Source organism: Artemia sp. Qi Xiang Cuo, chromosome 7 (genome assembly GCF_049724085.1).
Source record: "Artemia sp. Qi Xiang Cuo chromosome 7, ASM4972408v1, whole genome shotgun sequence".
Taxonomy (NCBI): Eukaryota; Metazoa; Arthropoda; class Branchiopoda; order Anostraca; family Artemiidae; genus Artemia; species Artemia sp. Qi Xiang Cuo.
In genome coordinates, this window is record NC_142800.1 from 72,491,167 (window position 1) to 72,512,358 (window position 21,192).

At 31.4% G+C, this 21,192-nt stretch overlaps 1 protein-coding gene across 2 annotated transcripts in view; it reads left to right on the forward strand.

Annotated features, from left to right (window-relative positions):
• The window catches only part of LOC148950664 (neuron-specific calcium-binding protein hippocalcin-like), a 257,313-nt gene that overhangs the window by 22,677 nt on the left and 213,444 nt on the right, over positions 1–21,192 (forward strand). For both annotated transcript variants that reach the window (XM_089091695.1, XM_089091696.1), the window contains exon 2: positions 20,188–20,478. In XM_089091695.1, the coding sequence (XP_088947821.1) occupies positions 20,220–20,478 (259 nt within the window). In that variant the 5' untranslated portion in view covers positions 20,188–20,219. The remainder of the gene's footprint in view (positions 1–20,187; positions 20,479–21,192) is intronic.

A 21,192-nucleotide genomic window follows, 5' to 3' on the forward strand; every position in this document is an offset into this window, starting at 1 on the left:
AATATGAACATCCCAAATTAAAATACATCTGATTTTATTAATAATATTTTTTTAGCTAGGCTTCTTAACCTTTCGTAGGTGTATGTTGCATGAAACGCATGATTTAGGATGTCTAGTTTGCCATTTCGGACTTTTCTGAGGTATATTTCCTGACCTTTCGTAGGTGTATGTCTGGTTTTATTAATAATATTTGATTTTCTAATCAAGTTGGGTTTTAGTTTTCAGAAATAATGACATTCAGGTTGAAAATACATCTGGTTTTATTAATAATATTTGATTTCTTTTAATCATTGGGTACATTTTTGCATATTTTTTAAATAGAGTTGGGTTTTAGTTTTGAGAAATATGAATATTTTTTAATAAAGTTGGGTTTTGGTTTTCAGAAATATGATCATCCCAGTTTAAAATACATATGATTTTATTAATAACATTTTCTTAGCTAGGTTTCTTAACCATTAGTATGTGTGTGCCTGGTTTTATTAAAAATATTTGATTTTCTAATAACGTTGGGTTTTAATTGTCAGAAATAGGACCATCCATGTTTAAAATACATCTGATTTTATTAATAATATTTTATTTCTTTTAATAATTGGGTCCATTTATGCATATTTTTAAAATAAAGTTGGGTTTTAGTTTTCAGAAATATGAACATCCCAGTTTAAAATACATCTGATTTTATTAATAATATTTTCTTAGCTAGGTTTCATAACCATTCTTAGGTGTATGCCTGGTTTTATTAATAATTTTTGATTTTCTAATAAAGTTGAGTTTTAATTTTCAGAAATAAGAACATCCAATGTTTAAAATACATCTGATTTTATTAATATTATTTTATTTCTTTTCATAAATGGGTATATTTTTGCATTATTTTTTTAAATATTGGGTTTTAGTTTTCAGAAATATGAATATCTCTGTTTAAAATACATCTGATTTTATTAATAACATTTTCTTAGCTGGGTTTTTTAGCCTTGGGTACATTTTTGCATATTTTTTAAAAATAAAGTTAGATTTTAATTTTCAGAAATATGAACATCCAACGTTTAAAATACATCTGATTTTATTAATAATATTTTATTTCTTTTCATAAATGGGTATATTTTTGCATATTTTTTTTAATATTGGGTTTTAGTTTTCAGAAATATGAATATCTCCGTTTAAAATAATTCTGATTTTATTAATAACATTTTCTTAGCTAGGTTTTTTAGCCTTTTGTAGGTGTATATTGCATAAAAATCATGTTTTGCGATGTCTAGTTTGCTATTTTGGACTTTTCTGGAATACCTTTCTTAACCTTTCGTAGGTGAGTATATGGTTTTATTAATGATATTTGATTTTCTAATAAAGTTGGGATTATAATTTTCAGAAATAAGAACATCAGTATTTGAAATACATCTGATTTTATTAATATTATTTGGTTTCTTTTAATAATTAGGTACATTTTTGCATAAATTTTTTAAATAAAGTTGGGTTTTAGTTTTCAGAAATATGAACATCCCAGTTTAAAATACATCTGATTTTATTAGTAACATTTTCCTACTAGGTTTCTTAACCATTCGTAGGTGTATGCCTGGCTTTATTAATAGTATTTGATTTTCTAATAAAGTTAGGTTTTATTTTCAGATATAAGAACATCCAATTTTAAAAATACATCTGATTTTATTAACAATATTTTATTTCTTTAAAAAAATGGGTACATTTTTACATATTTTTTTAAATATTGGGTTTTATTTTTCAAAAATATGAACATAGCAGTTTAAATACATCTGATTTTATTAATAATATTTTCTTAGCTAGGTTTCTTAACCTGTCGTTGGTATATCTTGCATGAAACTCATGATTTGGGATGTCTAGTTTGCTATTTTGGACTTTTATGAACTAGATTACCTAATCTTTCGTAGGTGTATGTCTGGTTTTATTAATAATATTTGATTTTCTAATCAAGTTGGGTTTTAATTTTCATAAATAAGAACATCCAATATTTAAAATGAATGTGATTTTATCAATAATACTTAATTTCTTTTAATAATAGTGATACATTTTGTCTTATTTTTTTAAAAAAGTAGAGTTTTAGTTTTAAGAAATATAAATATCAGAGTTAAAAATAAATCTGATTTTATTAATAACATTTTCTTAGCTAGATTTCGTAACCTTTCGTAGGTGTATGTCTGGTTTTATTAATAATATTTGATTTTCTAATCAAGTTTGGTTTTAATTTCCAAACATTTTCTGAGCAGGATTTCCTAACCTTTCGTAGGTGTATGTCTGGTTTTATTAATAATATTTGATTTTCCAATAAACTAGGGTTTTAATTTTCAGAAGTAAAAACATCCATGTTTAAAATACATCTCATTTTATTAATAATATTTGATTTGCTTTAATAATTGGATACATTTTTGCATATTTTTTTAAATAAAGTTGGGTTTATTTCATTTTTAAGGTAGATTTAGACTAGGTTACGTGCGCGCACGTAACCTAGTCTTAATTAACCTTAAAAATGAATAAGACACAGTCTTATTAAAAAAAAGTGCAAAAATGTACCCATTTATTAAAGGAAATCAAATATTATTAGTAAAATCTGATGTATTTTAAACATGGATGTTCGTATTTCAGAAAACTGAAACCCAACTTGATTAGAAAATCAAATATTATTAATAAAACCAGACATAGACCTACGAAAGGTTAGGAAATCTAGCTCAGAAAAATTAAACCAAACTTGATTAGAAAATCAAATATTATTAATAAAACCAGAGATACACCTACGAAAGGTTAAGAAATCTAGCTAAGAAAATGTTATTAATAAAATCAGACATACACCTATGAAAGGATAAGAAACCTAGCTAAGAAAATGTTATTAATTAAATAAGATGTATTTTACACTGGGATGTTCATATTTCTGAAAACTAAAACCCAACTTTATAAAAAAAAATGCAAAAATTTACCCAATTATTAAAAGAAATCCAATATTATTAATATAATCAGATGTATTTTAAACACTGATGTTCTTATTTTTGATAATTAAAACCCAACTTTATTAGAAAATCAAATATTATTAATAAAACCTGACATACACCTATGAAAGGTTAAGAAACCTAGCTAAGAAAATGTTATTAATAAAATCGGATGTATTTTAAACTGGGATGTTCATGTTTCCGACAACTAAAACCCAACTTTATTTAAAAAATATTAAAAAGTTACCCAATTATTAAAAGAAATAAAATATTATTAATAAAATCAGATGTATTTTAAACATTGAATGTTCTTATTTCTGAAAATTAAAACCCAACGTTATTAGAAAATCAAATATTATTAATAAAACCAGGCATACACCTACTAATGGTTAAGAAACCTAGCTAAGAAAATGTTTCTAATAAAATCATATGTATTTTAAACTGGGATGTTCATATCTCTGAAAACGGAAACCCAACTTTATTAAAAAATATGCAAAAATGTATCCAATTATTAAAGGTAATCAAATATTATTAATAGAATCAGACAAATTTTAAACATGGATATTCTTATTTCTGGAAATTAAAATCCAACTTAATTAGATATCAAATGTTAATAAAACCAAACATACACCTAAGAAAGGTTATGAAACCTATCTCAGAAAAGCCCAAAATAGCAAACTATACATCCCAAATCATGAGTTTCAAGCAACGCATATCTACGAAAAGTTAAGAAACCTAGCTAAGAAAATGTTATTAATAAAATCAGATGTATTTTAAACTGTGATGTGCATATTTCTGAAAACTAAAACCTCACTTTATTACAAAATATGCAAAATGTACCCAATGAGGTCTTGGATCAAACCCAACTTTATTAAAAAAAATCAAAGTTTCTAATAAAATCAGATGTATTTTAAACTGGGATGTGCATATTTCTGAAAACTAAAATCTCGCTTTATTAAAAAAAACACAAAAATGTACCCAATTATTAAAAGAAATCAAATATTATTGATAAAATCCGATGTATTTTAAACATGGTTGTTCTAATTTCTGAAAATTAAAACCCAACTTTATTAGAAAATCAAATGTTATTAATAAACCCAGACATACACCTATGAAAGGTTAGGAAATATAGTTTTAATGTGAATTTTTTATGCTTTAAGTTCGTTTTATGTCATTCTAAGACATGTAAAAAGTTGAAAGAAAATTATCATGTTAAAAAAAACTTCAAAAAAGTATAAAAAATTGTGGGTTGGCCCCAAAAGTTGGGTGGGGGGGAGGGATGACTTGGAGGTTGGGGAGAAGGAACCATGGAGGTTGAGGTCCTTGGTGGCTAGGGCCATTGGTGCTTGCGGTACTTGATGGTTCAAAGCCAAAACCATCTCACTAATTCCATGTTGTGTACTTGTTTATTCTGATATGTAAAAAAAGTTGAAATAAAATTATCTTGTTAAAAAAATAAATTTCAAAAAAGTATAAAAAAAATTGGGGGAGGGGTCCAAAAGTTGGGGAGGGGCCCTTCTGTGTCTCAAGCGCGCAAAAAAAAGTATTAAAAAAATTGGGGGGGGGGGGGGAAGTTGGGGGAGGTGGGGGGCCCTAGGTGGTTGGGGACCTTACAACCCTGTTCAAATGGTACTTGTGTATTACAAAGAACACAGTCGAGAACCGCCCAAATAAAAAATAATATGTATCTCTTAATAGGAGTTAGCATTCACTGAGATGCCTTACCTTTTTCGTTTGTACTTTCAAATTTATCTTGTCTCACGAAGAAATTGTGTCAAGAGATATCATACCCCGTTAGTATTTCCAAGTCCCTGTTAAGAATGATCCAATGTTGAAATTTCATTATCTGATGTTGTCGACTTGTTATCCGAATATTTCCAACCGGTGATTGACAGCTGCCATCTTTTCCTTATCTGATGATGTCACCTGATCTTGTACCGGTTGTATTAACTGAGAGGGTTGCGTCACCCTCGAAAGTAGGTCAATGATCTTATACTACTCGCAGTATTCAACGCCCATATGTGGACTTCTCCCTGGAATTAGAGAAGCCTCCCTACTAAAGTAAAAGAGAACGACGAAAAAAGAAGAAACTAAATAATCAATTCGTCCTCACTTTATAAGTGACTTCATCAGTTCATATCACTTTAGAAATCAATTAGATAAAAAAAAAGATTTGCAACTGAAAGTATGGAGCAACATTAAAACTTAAAAGGAACAGACATTATTCCAGAGGTTGGAGCTTGCCCTCTCCTCAGTGCGTCGCTCTTCACGATAAAGTATTTAGAACTTTTAGAAAGCTACTTATTAAAATTAAAGTCATTTTGTTTCTGGAGTCGTTCTTAATGATTTGAGACAAAAAGTCAAACTTTAGCGCAAAAAGTGAGGTATGGGGGAAGGTTCAACCCCTCATGTACCGAGTAAATTTTTTTCGTTTTAAGTTTTAATATTACTCCTTCGTTTCAGTTGAAAAAACTAGTTTTTTTTATTTAATTTTGGATAGTTTAAAAAAAAAAACACGGAAATCCATCTTCCTTCCATGGGAAATTCCATGCCCCTACAGAAAAGTTCCAAAACAAAGATTTTTCCGCTTAAAATACCCCCCCCCCCCCTCATAAAATTCCCCCAGACGATTCTATTCTCGCTGAAAATTCCTCTGGAAAATTTCTTGCGGACGAATATGCCTGAAAAATTTTCTTAGCAAAATTTCCTTTCAAAAAGACATCCTCTCTAGAGGAAAAATCCTCTAGACAATTCTAAGCCAGCTGAAAATTTCTTCCAAGACATCTCCCCATGTTATATTTTTCGGCATAGACAAAGTAAGAAAATAAAAAGATATTTGTATAGGAGTACTGGCAAATTCCCCAGTGGAAAACTTCCCCTGGAAAGCTCATCCCTCGTAACCCCTTCTCCTCCACGTAAAATTCTTAATGTGGAGATCGACCAAAGCAGAAATTACCTCATTTACCTATTGTTATCAAAACTCTGTTTTTTAGAGTTTTGGCTGCTATTGAGCCGTGTCGCACCTTACTTACAGTTCGTTACCACGAACTTTTTGACTATGAGTAGTATAACCTCTCTGCTATTAACGACAGCCTTTTCAATAGTTTTAACGACAGCCCTATCCCACAATTTGCAAGACGGCCCTACCCCACAATTCTCATGACAGCCATATAAGCGGTGCCCATCATTCCACGACACCCAGCAGGTGTTGTTAGAGAAAAAGACCATCCAATTTATTGTATGCAGTTTAAGCGCACAGGTACCCTATGATTATAAGCGCACACACATCCTTTCTTTACAGACAAAAACATAGCCAATCATTCCGAGCAGACACATATCTTTTCACTGCAAGCGCACACATAGCGGACATATATCCTTTCGTTACAAGCGCACACATACCCCAATGTGCTATTGGAGACATCAAGTCTGTCGAGCATTCGGTATTAAGTTATCTCAACTTCCGGGACAATAAGAAACATTCTTAGAAACATTATTATCTCAGTTTCGTTTGACAAGTATGTTGTTCAATAATTGGAAAGAATTTGAAGTGACACGTTGTCTAATCAAGGAATTTTTATACGGGTTCTAATATACAATTGGATGAGATCTTTTTGTACTCTAATGGTAACCAGCCAACTATTGATAATTTATTATGACTGTAACCGGCCAGGTATTATTACTGTAATGTTATGGCCCTGTGCACATCGGTTTTCCATTCCCAGACTTGCGCATGAGTTTGGGCCCCCAAATTCCCATCCAGGACCATCATCAAAATAAAATGTCTCATCTAAGTAAAAAACTGGGGGGGGGGGGGCCTGGAGGGGGGGGGGTGCATATGGCCATGGTGGGGGATCCGAGGCCCTGAAGTGGGGACATGGAGCCCTGGATGGGAATATCTGGGCCCAAACTCATGCGCAAGTTCGGTAAAGGGAAACCGATCTGCATGGGGCCAATACATTACTACAACGATACCTGGCCGGTCGCAGTCATAATTATTTATCAATAATCAATAATCGGCTCGACACCATTAGAGTACAGAAAGATCTCATCCAATGGTTTATTAGAATTCATATCAAAACTTCGTTTATTAGACAACATGTCACTTTAAACTCTCTTCAATTATTCAACAAAATACTTGTCAAGCGAAGCTCAGACAATAATATTTCCAAAAATTTTCCTTATCGTCCAGGAATTAGAGATAACGTAATACCAGATACTCGACAAACTTGACATATTTAATAGCACATTGGGATATATGTGCGCTTGTAATAAAAGGAAATGTGTTTGCTTGTAATGAAAGGATATGTGTGCGCTTGTAATGATGGGATGTGTCTGCTCAGAATCATTGGTTATGTTTGCGCTTATAATGAAATGATATGTGTGCGCTTATAATGAAATTATATGTCTGTGTTTGTAATCATAGGGTACCTGTGCGCTTAAACTGCATACACTAATTTGGATGGTCTTTTTCTCTTATGCCACCTAATGGCTGTCGTGGAATGCTGGGCACCACTTGTATGACTGTCATGACAATGGTGGTTTAGGGCTGTCTTGGGAATTGTGGGATAGGGCTGCCGTTAAAACTATTGATAGGGCTGTTGTTAAAATCAGAGAAGCCATACTACTACTATGAACATATGTCAAATTTGACGGTATTAATAAGAAATTTATTTTCTAAGGACTGAATAGGTTTACAAACACTGTGTGAATACGAATTGAAAGAAAAGAGAATCAACAGGTCATTTAAACGTTTCATTAAAAACGAACAAGGAGAACAATAAATGGCAAATTCAAAGAGGAAGTGATTAAAGTTTTCAGCAAAACTACACGTATCTCTCAGTATTAGAGTGTAAATCTTTAATATTAAGAGCATGGTGTACCGTACTGAATTTGTCGTTTTTCACAGATTAGAAAAAATTAACATATCATTTTTTGATGAGATTTAGACGGAGAATTTAAAACAGGAAGCCAGTATAAATTAGCTTATACTACCGGTCAAACTTAAAAGGGCCATACCTTAATATGACCACAAGCCCCCCTGTAAACGCCCTCGATACAACCATCGAGGGGGGGACTTGTTTTCAAAATACAAGAGTTGGGGCTAAATTTTACATTATTCAATGGAAATAAAAAAAAAACACTTTCAGTAAAATATAGTCCAATAAAGGTACGGCATATACAAAATATATGGGGTAGACAAAATAATTTAGGGAACCACAGAGCCATCCACCCCAATCAATGCCACTTCGCTTAACAACACCTAAGGTGGGGAGTTGGGGGGGGGGTAGATGGCTATAGCATCGAAACTAGTGATCCTGGTTTTCTACATTGTCTCTTTTTGACAGTTGCGCTTTACAGTCTCCAAACTATTCGACTTTTTCTTCTTCCCAATTTTCTTGATTTTCCCTGCTTTTGGTCTTAAGAATTATTTAAAACTATCCTAAATGATTAATTTTTTTGGAGATAGTCTCAAACTTTCATCTGTAATATTTTTTATTTTATCTTGAGAAAACGAAATCAAACGGTTCGCGGTAACGAACTGTAAATAAGGGGCGACTCGACCCAATAGAAACCGAAATTCTGAAAAATAATTGGATACAAAGATATATAAAAAAAATAATAGCATAACGATAGATAACTCAATTTTTTTTATACTGATTCCAAATATATAAAATTTATTAAGTTTAATTTTACCAATCAAAGGCTTTAAAATCACACCATGAGGTTCAGCGCGTAAGAGAAACATAGTGCCGAGGTTGTAAGCTCCTCTCTACAAAAATGTGGGATTTTTTTATTTTTTGGGAAAACAAAGATCACGGATGCATTTTTTTTTCTCCCTAATGGTGATCGTATCAAACCAAGGGTCCAAGAAATTTGGAAGATAGCTCATTCGAACAGAAATCAAAAGCTCTAGTGCCCTTTTTAAGTGAAAAAATTGGAGGGCAATTAGACCCCTCCCACACCTGCTTTTCTCTAAACACGACTGATCAAAATTCTAAGACAGCCATTTGATTTAGCATGGTTGTAAGGTGCAATAATTATTCTTTTGGTGATGACATGACCCTCCATGGTTCCTGGGAAGGGGCTGTAAGCTGCGCAATTGGCCCGTGCTGTTCATATATAATATTTGTTATTGGGAAATGGATTTTCCATGGGGAGGAAAGTTTCCCGTTTTTTTTAAGGAGAAATACTACACGAGAGAGAGGAAAGGGAAAGAGATTTCATGGGATGATTTGATAAACGGTCAGAAATTAAACAAAAAAAAAAAAAAATTAAATTTTCAACTGAAAGTTAGGAGTAACATTGTATCAGAAAAGCGAACAGATATTATACTGTTCATGAAGGGGGCTGCCCCTTCCTCAACCCTCGTTCTTTATGCTATATTTTAAATTTTTGCCTGATTCTTTAGAAAAAGCTACCCAAACACAAGAGCCGTTGATTTTGAATTAGAAGTATTATTAAAAAAAACTTAAGACTTAAGTGTAAAGAGCGAGGATTAAGAAAAAGGGCAGCTTCTCTCATAAACAGAATAATTTCTACTCGTTTTTAGTTTTAATGTTGCTCCTTAATTTCATCTGAAAGAATTGGTTTTTTGTTTTTTAATATTTAATATATGTATGGAACCTCTTTTTCTTAAATGGGCTGGTTGTAAATTTTTTGTCTTTTACCCCGTAGGTTAAACGTATGAAGTTGCTTCCAGAGAAATATTTTTCACATTGCTTTCTAATAAATCAACCATACTGCTTTTACAATCTTGTTAGGAGATTTGGGTCCTACCCACAAGCTTAATAGACTATCAGGTCTTTTACAAGAAAAACACCAGCTTTCTGTTGCTTAGCAACGCTTGCGCTGCACGCCACAATGAGAGGCTCTCGCGAGTAGATCTTGCTTCCATAGGGTGAACACAAAAATCCTTTTGAGTTTCTTAAAAAGTAGTACTTGTTTCTTTCCGACTAAAAACTTAAAATCTTCTCTTAAAAAACTCTTTTTAAGTTTTATTTTTGCTTTATATTTGAATTAGCGAACGACAAATCTTATTCCTCATGCTGATTCTGAATAGACAGTATTTACTAGCTGAAAAGTTACCAGCGAGAAGCAATTTGTATTTGAATATGTTTTTGATATAAAAAATATTCCAGAAAATGTTTCCATTTCTCCTATGTTATGAGATCTAATTCCAATAGAATTTTAAATACAAATTTAAATAAACGAGTTTGAAAAGAAATATATTGTTGCTGTTAAAAGAAAAAAAAATTACTGCGAAAAGAAAAGCTAAAATTACAAACTTCTTTTCAAATGAATTTGAAGCTTACCGTAGAAGATTGAAACTTCTGCACTTTTTATGTTTGGCATAATAGAATGAAAAAAACACCCATAACCACAACCTTCCTCTATACCCTTATTTTTAGAACCTACTGATTTTAAAGGGTTGTCGTAACATCTTTCGATGCTTTAAAATTCTCACTTTTTGCTTCATAGAAAACTAAGCGTTTTCATTTTTTTAGTTTAAGTGTTTCAGTTTATGTTGTGAGACTTTTACTAGTCTTATTGCAATTAAATTCAATAAACTATATTCAATAATTCAATAAACTCAAACAAACTGAGTTTGGAAAGAAAATGTTGTTGCTGTTAAAAGAAAAAAAAATTTTTACTGCGAAAAGAAAAGCTAAAATTACAAACTTCTTTTCAAATGAATTTGAAACTTACCGTAGAGGATTGAAACTTCTGCACTTTTTATGTTTGGCATAATAGAATGAAAAAACACATGGATGCCATAATCCTCCTCCTCTCCCTTATTTTAGGAACCTAATGATTTTAAAGATCTTTTTAGGTTTTAAAATTCTCACTTTTTGCTTCATTGAAAACTAAGCGTTTTCATTTTTTTAGTTTAAGTGTTTCAGTTTATGTTGTGAGACTTTTACTAGTCTTATTGCAATTAAATTCAATAAACTATATTCAATAATTCAATAAACTCAAACAAACTGAGTTTGGAAAGAAAATGTTGTTGCTGTTAAAAGAAAAAATATTTTTACTGCGAAAAGAAAAGCTAAAATTAAAAACTTCTTTTCAAATGAATTTGAAACTTACAGTAGAGGATTGAAACTTCTGCACTTTTTATGTTTGGCATAATAGAATGAAAAAACACATGGATGCCATAATCCTCCTCCTCTCCCTTATTTTAGGAACCTAATGATTTTAAAGATCTTTTTAGGTTTTAAAATTCTCACTTTTTGCTTCATTGAAAACTAAGCGTTTTCATTTTTTTAGTTTAAGTGTTTCAGTTTATGTTGTAAAGACTTTTACTAGTCTTATTGCAATTAAATTCAATAAACTATATTCAATAATTCAATAAACTCAAACAAACTGAGTTTGGAAAGAAAATGTTGTTGCTGTTAAAAGAAAAAATATTTTTACTGCGAAAAGAAAAGCTAAAATTAAAAACTTCTTTTCAAATGAATTTGAAACTTACCGTAGAGGATTGAAACTTCTGCACTTTTTATGTTTGGCATAATAGAATGAAAAAACACATGGATGCCATAATCCTCCTCCTCTCCCTTATTTTAGGAACCTAATGATTTTAAAGATCTTTTTAGGTTTTAAAATTCTCACTTTTTGCTTCATTGAAAACTAAGCGTTTTCATTTTTTTAGTTTAAGTGTTTCAGTTTATGTTGTGAGACTTTTACTAGTCTTATTGCAATTAAATTCAATAAACTATATTCAATAATTCAATAAACTCAAACAAACTGAGTTTGGAAAGAAAATGTTGTTGCTGTTAAAAGAAAAAATATTTTTACTGCGAAAAGAAAAGCTAAAATTAAAAACTTCTTTTCAAATGAATTTGAAACTTACCGTAGAGGATTGAAACTTCTGCACTTTTTATGTTTGGCATAATAGAATGAAAAAACACATGGATGCCATAATCCTCCTCCTCTCCCTTATTTTAGGAACCTAATGATTTTAAAGATCTTTTTAGGTTTTAAAATTCTCACTTTTTGCTTCATTGAAAACTAAGCGTTTTCATTTTTTTAGTTTAAGTGTTTCAGTTTATGTTGTGAGACTTTTACTAGTCTTATTGCAATTAAATTCAATAAACTATATTCAATAATTCAATAAACTCAAACAAACTGAGTTTGGAAAGAAAATGTTGTTGCTGTTAAAAGAAAAAATATTTTTACTGCGAAAAGAAAAGCTAAAATTAAAAACTTCTTTTCAAATGAATTTGAAACTTACCGTAGAGGATTGAAACTTCTGCACTTTTTATGTTTGGCATAATAGAATGAAAAAACACATGGATGCCATAATCCTCCTCCTCTCCCTTATTTTAGGAACCTAATGATTTTAAAGATCTTTTTAGGTTTTAAAACTCTCACTTTTTGCTTCATTGAAAACTAAGCGTTTTCATTTTTTAGTTTAAGTGTTTCAGTTTATGTTGTGAGACTTTTACTAGTCTTATTTCAATTAAATTCAATAAACTATATTCAATAATTCAATAAACTCAAACAAACTGAGTTTGGAAAGAAAATGTTGTTGCTGTTAAAAGAAAAAATATTTTTACTGCGAAAAGAAAAGCTAAAATTAAAAACTTCTTTTCAAATGAATTTGAAACTTACCGTAGAGGATTGAAACTTCTGCACTTTTTATGTTTGGCATAATAGAATGAAAAAACACATGGATGCCATAATCCTCCTCCTCTCCCTTATTTTAGGAACCTAATGATTTTAAAGATCTTTTTAGGTTTTAAAATTCTCACTTTTTGCTTCATTGAAAACTAAGCGTTTTCATTTTTTAGTTTAAGTGTTTCAGTTTATGTTGTGAGACTTTTACTAGTCTTATTGCAATTAAATTCAATAAACTATATTCAATAATTCAATAAACTCAAACAAACTGAGTTTGGAAAGAAAATGTTGTTGCTGTTAAAAGAAAAAAAAATTTTTACTGCGAAAAGAAAAGCTAAAATTACAAACTTCTTTTCAAATGAATTTGAAACTTACCGTAGAGGATTGAAACTTCTGCACTTTTTATGTTTGGCATAATAGAATGAAAAAACACATGGATGCCATAATCCTCCTCCTCTCCCTTATTTTAGGAACCTAATGATTTTAAAGATCTTTTTAGGTTTTAAAATTCTCACTTTTTGCTTCATTGAAAACTAAGCGTTTTCATTTTTTAGTTTAAGTGTTTCAGTTTATGTTGTGAGACTTTTACTAGTCTTATTGCAATTAAATTCAATAAACTATATTCAATAATTCAATAAACTCAAACAAACTGAGTTTGGAAAGAAAATGTTGTTGCTGTTAAAAGAAAAAATATTTTTACTGCGAAAAGAAAAGCTAAAATTAAAAACTTCTTTTCAAATGAATTTGAAACTTACCGTAGAGGATTGAAACTTCTGCACTTTTTATGTTTGGCATAATAGAATGAAAAAACACATGGATGCCATAATCCTCCTCCTCTCCCTTATTTTAGGAACCTAATGATTTTAAAGATCTTTTTAGGTTTTAAAATTCTCACTTTTTGCTTCATTGAAAACTAAGCGTTTTCATTTTTTTAGTTTAAGTGTTTCAGTTTATGTTGTGAGACTTTTACTAGTCTTATTGCAATTAAATTCAATAAACTATATTCAATAATTCAATAAACTCAAACACACTGAGTTTGGAAAGAAAATGTTGTTGCTGTTAAAAGAAAAAATATTTTTACTGCGAAAAGAAAAGCTAAAATTAAAAACTTCTTTTCAAATGAATTTGAAACTTACCGTAGAGGATTGAAACTTCTGCACTTTTTATGTTTGGCATAATAGAATGAAAAAACACATGGATGCCATAATCCTCCTCCTCTCCCTTATTTTAGGAACCTAATGATTTTAAAGATCTTTTTAGGTTTTAAAATTCTCACTTTTTGCTTCATTGAAAACTAAGCGTTTTCATTTTTTTAGTTTAAGTGTTTCAGTTTATGTTGTGAGACTTTTACTAGTCTTATTGCAATTAAATTCAATAAACTATATTCAATAATTCAATAAACTCAAACAAACTGAGTTTGGAAAGAAAATGTTGTTGCTGTTAAAAGAAAAAATATTTTTACTGCGAAAAGAAAAGCTAAAATTAAAAACTTCTTTTCAAATGAATTTGAAACTTACCGTAGAGGATTGAAACTTCTGCACTTTTTATGTTTGGCATAATAGAATGAAAAAACACATGGATGCCATAATCCTCCTCCTCTCCCTTATTTTAGGAACCTAATGATTTTAAAGATCTTTTTAGGTTTTAAAATTCTCACTTTTTGCTTCATTGAAAACTAAGCGTTTTCATTTTTTTAGTTTGAGTGTTTCAATTTATGTTCTGAGATTTATACTAGTCTTAGTACAATTAAGTAAAACAACAAGTTTCTTCAACTGAAAGCAAGGAGCAGCACTTAAACTTAAAACGAACATAAATTATTCTATGTATGAGGGGCTGCCCCTTTCTCAACCCTTGCTCATTACGCTAAAGTGTTAAATTTCTTTATAAATGCTTTTAATTTAAATTCAACGACCCTTGTGCTGTAGCAGTCCTTGTTAAAGAATTGGGCCAAAAAGTCAAACTTTAGTGTAAACAGTTAGGGTTGGGGAAGGAGCAGTTTCCCTCATACGAGATAATTTCTGCTCGTTTTATTTTTTAAAGTTACTCCTAACTTTCAGCTGAAACACTTTTTTTACTATTTAATTTCTGACCATTTTTCAATTCATGCCAGGAAATCCACTTCCCTCTTGCCCGTGTAAAATTGTTTGTGCTAAATTCCCCCGGAAACTTTCCTCCCCGCAAATTTCTTTCCCGTGAAAAATTATCCACCACAAACAACTCCTTTCTAAAAAATTTCCGTATATTTCCCAATAAGAAATACTATGTTTAAATAATGGCCACATTTCATAGTTTACAGCCCTATTCCTGGGGACTATGGAGGTTGTGTCATCCCTAAAGACATAGTTACTGGATCTTTCAACTATACTGAATCAAATGGTTATCTAAAAATTTTGATTGTATGTCTCTAGGGAGAGATTGAGCGTGGGAGGGGGATAGTCGCCCCTACAGTCTTTTTCGTCACCTAAAAAGGACAATAGAACTATTGGTTTCCGCTTGAATGAGCCGTCCCCCGATCCTTTGGGGCCATTGGGGAAGATAAAAAAAAACAACAAAGAAAACACTTTCTTCTGGCAAAAAATAAAACTTCCACAATTTTGTAGATAGAGCCATGAAAACTCGCCGAAATTATTTCAAAAGCTAATCTAATTATTCGTCTTTTTGTTACTGTAAACAGGATGTAGTAGTAATCACGGATTATTTAAATAAACTAAGTTCTATGGCTTTGCATAATTTTGAAGATGTTGATGTCTTTGCATTATTGAAGCTTTGCTTGACTCAGTTTAAACCTCAGCTTGAATTTCAGCTGAGTTTCGAGGTGAGTCGAAATTTCTTTTCAAGCCTAGAGTTTCAGCTGTAATCTCAGCTGATATCTATATCTACCCCAAACTCAGTTTGACTCAGCTTAAGGCCATCTATACTAATATTTTTGTTACAAACGAAAAACTAAATTCCATAGAAAATGGGATTCCCATTTTTCTCTGATAATTCTTATTTTATAAGAGAAATACAAATTTATTCTCTATAATATATTTTGTTCTGTATTTATTTAAGATGCCTAAATATTTTAAAGGATATTTAGGAGCAAAAATCACCTTACACTGAAGTAAAGAGTGTTTTTCAAATTGAAATGTTGAAAAATCACCCAAGGTGAAGTACCTATTGCAGGACAGCGGCTACAGAACTCTCCTCGAGGGACGAAGAATTGAAGTTCGAACACCTCTATAGTGAAAACAGTGGATTATTAATAACGTTTTGTTTACCTCTGGTGGTACAGTGGATTGATCTCTACTTGGCCATACGGCACCTGGAATTCCATCTCAGCTGTCACAAGGCCAACACAAGGACCGTGCAGTCAAGTAGTGTCGATAACTCATTGACTAGACTCAAGGCGAGGAAGATGCCCCCCCCCCCGGGAAAAGAGATTTTTGCAGCTTATAATAGATTGGTTTGTCTACTTCAGACACAGAAGAAATTTACAATCTTGATTAAGACCTCAAACATCTTTTTTATTAAGTCCATTAGGAATTTTCTTTGCGCTAAGTTGTCTAGTAAAATTTCTTAATCGGAATTTCATTCAATTTTGGCACATATTCTTAAGCACAAATTAGACGTTCTGGCACATTTTTTTTTTTATTTAGATTTATGTCCGACTTCCGTTTTTTTTATTTATTCATTTATACGGATAGCCAAAGAAACAAGAATATTTAACTTGATTTTCAGTATACTTTTAAAGTTTTATGACAAACACTTTCCTAGCAAATGCTCTAAAGTATTTCCTAAAAGTTCTCTTGATATCTAATGATCCAAAAACTCCAAGATTTAAGTTTGCTCTTTGTAACAAGCAATCTAATGCCAGACCGGGACACAATACAGCAAAATTATAAATCCATCATGTCCTCTTTGTTTTTAAATAAACAAAAAGAAGAGCAAAAGGTATTATTTGAATTTCCTTTTTCTGTCCTTTTGTCAGAGGAAAAACAGTCTCTTTGCAGTTTTTTCATTGCTTGTCAAGGGTAACTTTTTTTTGGATCCTCATAGTATTACAAACTAAAGAACTTTTCAGTTTAAGACGAACAAATACAATAATTAATTTTTCAGTCTAAGAGGCTCAATAGGAACACTAGATGTCACAAATGAAAGATTTCTGACCATATAGTTGATAACGAAACAAAGTTTAATTAAAAAGCTTTAAGTAATTAAAATATTAATTAGTTTTGGTTCATAATTAACATCAGTATTGTATATTTCATTGAGTTCAATATATATTTAATATTGAATAATTATTTTATTACATTTTAAATTTTTAACCAATTTAACAGATTAATTTAATGAAACTAGTCTCGAAGTTTAATCTAGGGAAATATTACATCTGTCATGCATGATTTCAGAGCAGCAGAGTTTTACATTACTGACAAAAAAGAAGTTAAAAAAAAGTTTACCTTTTTTCACAATCATTGATAAAATCTAATATTATTTTTTTTTATTTCCTTCGCAAAGTCAATTATGAACAATATTAATGAGCCTCTTTTGTATAGTTAATGATAGCTGCTCGTGTACCCTAGGTAAGCTAAGGTTTATTTTCCCTGCGATTCGTGAAATTTTGTGACAAGCTTACAACTATGACTCACACCGACAGATCAAAATGCTTACATAATTGCAGTCATTGGTTTCAGATCTATCCATTCACCGAGCCAAAATTTCAATTCTGTTTCGACTTTCTCTTAGTGAATTTTTAAATTTACCGAAAAAAACAGGAAAATCGACTTTTTTTCAACACTTTTCGAGGAAGTTTTCCATCTAAGAAAAAAAAAAGTATATTTCGAAAATGTCATTCAGTAGATATACAAGGCTGATCTCAGCTAGTGACTGACAGCACCATTATCGTCTTATGTTGAAACATTAAAACCGTGAGACTGCAAAAAAATAACTTACCAAAACTTGTATAGGGAACATAACCTTGATCAAGGCTTGTTCCGAGCGGTAATTTGCTCAAGCTTCAGTTTTCAAGCCAGACAAGTACGCAAATCGTATCATTAAAAAAAAAATGGGCTATATTTCTGTAAACCAGCTAAAATTCTACAAATAAGGGAAAGGACAAAAGAGAAATTTTTCATGCTAAAAATGACTTTATTATGCACATGAGTGTCTACGTAAGCTTTTGACCTAACGCTCTTACTCGATTTACCCTTATTCGAGCTTGGTTTGTTTCGCTGACCTCTTGCCGTTTTAAAATTAGACTCAATAAATCTAATATTTTAGTATATGCTTAACAGAAAAATTTAATAGAGGTACAGGCTCGTCCTGTTTCGTTTAATCTGCTGTTTGTTTGATGTCTCAAACGAGTTTTATTCTTTGAAGGTCCATGTATAAAATTTAAAAATTTGCCCCGAAGACCCTGCCTTTTCTGTGAAAAATAAAATTTTATCTCCACGTATCTACGTTTTCTTCTGATGTTTTAGGAATGTGTTATAAGCTCTTAAAACTCTGAAAGAAAGGGTTATGTCTAGCTTTTAAGAGTTTTTAGGTGGAAAAAGCCTACCAATAAATGATTTGGTTTTTTCAGTTCCTAAATATATTGATTTTGTTCCGTGGCGCTAATTGCCACTATCGAATTCATTTGTCAAATAAATATGTAGACTCATTTTAGCTTTCAATTGAGTTAAGTACAACTTTATATGGCTAGGACATTAATATGACGTCAAGTGGAAGGAAGAAAGAAATAGGAGACTATCTCAGTGGTATCTCTAACGAAATATGATTTTGACTTACAACCCTTGAATGTTTCCACTAAAGTTAAATAAACTATCATGCAGGTTAGGGTTAACTAGTTATCATAAGCTATATCATACCTTTTTTTTAGCTTCTGTGCAAAGAGGAGTGTCTAAATGCTATTTGTTTTTGTGTTGTAAAAATAGTCAAATTGAAGGGCAGTCAAACTTTCACGACAGATTGATTCTGTAAATATATTCTTATGCACAAAATATGGTCCTGAAAATTGGGTTCAAAATTAAATAAGTTGTTGTCGGCAGCAAACGAACTTTTAGCCTATCAGTTTCTTCATAAGCATTGAAGTTGTTTAAAATAATAATAATTGTTGCAACGATACTCTTCCCAAGTTTAACTTTGTTCTCATTTTCATGGAAAAATTCTTATAACCAAATTATAATAAAAGAGTAATAAATACAATTGAAACTGATGAAGATTATTCCCTTTGAAACATAATAAACCCTTAGTTACTTCAAAACCGTTCCCAGTGGTCAAGGCCTGATCCTAAAAGTAGGGGGGGGGGGCAGATTTCAATATTCCCTCCTAAATAGTGGCATATAAACTCCTAGTGGCATATAAACTAATTTTTGATGTATTTTGTAAAGATTTTTTTAAACACCCTCCTCCTAACGAAAATCCCCCCCCCGAACAAAGTTCGTAGATACACCCTTGCGACTGGATGTCAATCTCAATTAGCTTCTGTTGTTAAAGTGAACTTGCTATGGATTTAGCCAGTAATGTATCCTTTGAGACATCAAAGTCATGATAACACTTACTAATTCTAATGCCATTTCAAAATCTATAAATAAAATGAATGAATTGCACGATATTAACTTGTTGTATATAGGGTTCTAACTTTACATTTTGGGTTCTTTGGGGAGATGGATGATGTGTGGAAGTATTGAATCAACATAGATTTGTCCTCCTTTTTGTTTCATACATTTTGTTTACTTCAGTTTTCTTGTGTAGCAGTCTTAGTAACTAATGTATGCTATCTTCATTGGTTTTTCTGCGGAACGAAATTATTAGTCGATACCCACGTTCTTAGATATCTTTTACGTTGGTGCAAAACTGTCAGGCTGCTCCCCGATTTATTGTTAAAAAGAGGCCCGACTGGGGTTAGTTAGTTCAAACTGTAAAACTTCTTTTGGAAATTCCTCTAAAAACTATTATTATTTTTTCTCGGATTTTCCCGAAATTTCTTCGTAAATCCACATGTTATTGTTGTAGTTACTCTCGGGAAGTTATTTTGAAAAATCCTTCTCACGGTCATTTCCACATTTTAGTATTTTTTTTTCTCGGAAATTTCCAAAGCAATGATTGGCACATTCATATGCACTTTGTAGTTTTTCCTCAACTATTTTTTTCAACTTTTTTTCTCTGAAATTTCCAAAGCAATGATTGGCACATTCATGTGCACTTTGTAGTTTTTCCTCAACTATTTTCACAACAAAGGAACCTATATTGTATAATAAATTTGTAGACCTGAACAACTGATCTAGTTTTAAGAGGAAAATAACAGAGGTTATTATTTGCCTTTACTGATGGAATGGTCTTTTTTCATTACTTTTTTTTTGTATATACAACAGTAATGTGGTTTAATCAAAAGAAGGTAGCCTCTTCTGTTCCTCCCCCACTCTGATTTTTTCATTCTTATTTCTGTCTTTGATGTATGTTACAATCTAGTTGATACTAGGCCGCCTTCGCTTTAAGCTTTGCTCTCTGCTAGCTGGGTTTCAATGTTTCCATCTGTTTGTTTTGTTTATGATAAGTAAATAAAAGTTTATTTTTTGGCAGAAAGTGCCTGTTGACTCGGAAATTAACAAGAATCCTCTAAATTATTTTCATTTTTTAGATCTACATAAATGAAACACGTCCAATAAAATAATGTCAACAGGAGACGACTTCTATGATTTAAACGAATATGATGACGGATATGCTGAAAGTGACATTCTTCAACCAACTTACGACTGGAACGGTGTTGAAATATCTCCAAAACAAGGACGAATAACACACCACACAACAATATTAAGCCCTAGAGCTAATATCACATCTCATCAACAAAATGATAGTCCTAGCAGTTTGGCTCAAAAAGGAAGAGTCTGGAGAAAATTCTATAAGGCATTCAGAGAGGTCAGATTTGCAAGTAAGTTATAAGTCCATGGCTAGTATAATAAGGTTTGATGTACTGTATACTAAGCATGATGTTTCATGAAACAGAATGAAGGGTACAACTATAGCAGAAAGTAGGATTTAGGGGGCCTGTGTCTAAGGACTGGAAATTGTTAAAGTATAAATTATATTAAACATTCAACCTTTTTCAGTCCAACTGGTTTACAGGGGAAGAATAAAAGAGAATGCATAATATATAAATTGAGGTATTACAATGGCTTGGGTATGTTTCAACGTAATTTTCAAAACATAGGAATAAGCTACAGGGAAACCCTATCTACAGGAGTGCAACCTGGCGTGTGAACAAAAAACTTTTTTTATGTAGGGTGGATATTTTTGGAATAGGCCAAATTTGAAATACATAGAACATAGAAGAATTTTGGGAAAGGTATAAGATATTATATAAGAAATTGAAACAATTTTAAGATATTACTGGGAACGGGGTGAGTGACCCCCTCTCATAGCTACTCGTCTCAATGGTACCATCGATATTAAGAACACCATTAATAGCTCCTTTTGCGGTAGAGGTCAGAATCAACATCACGTTTTAGCTTTTCATTGCTTTGATTATTTAGAAATAAGAGTCCTTGCTTGCTTTTGTAGCATATTTGTCAAGTAGTCCCAAAGGCAGGGAATATCGTAAAATGGGTTAAGATGCTTCACAGAAGGTAAATAAAATATAGTTTAC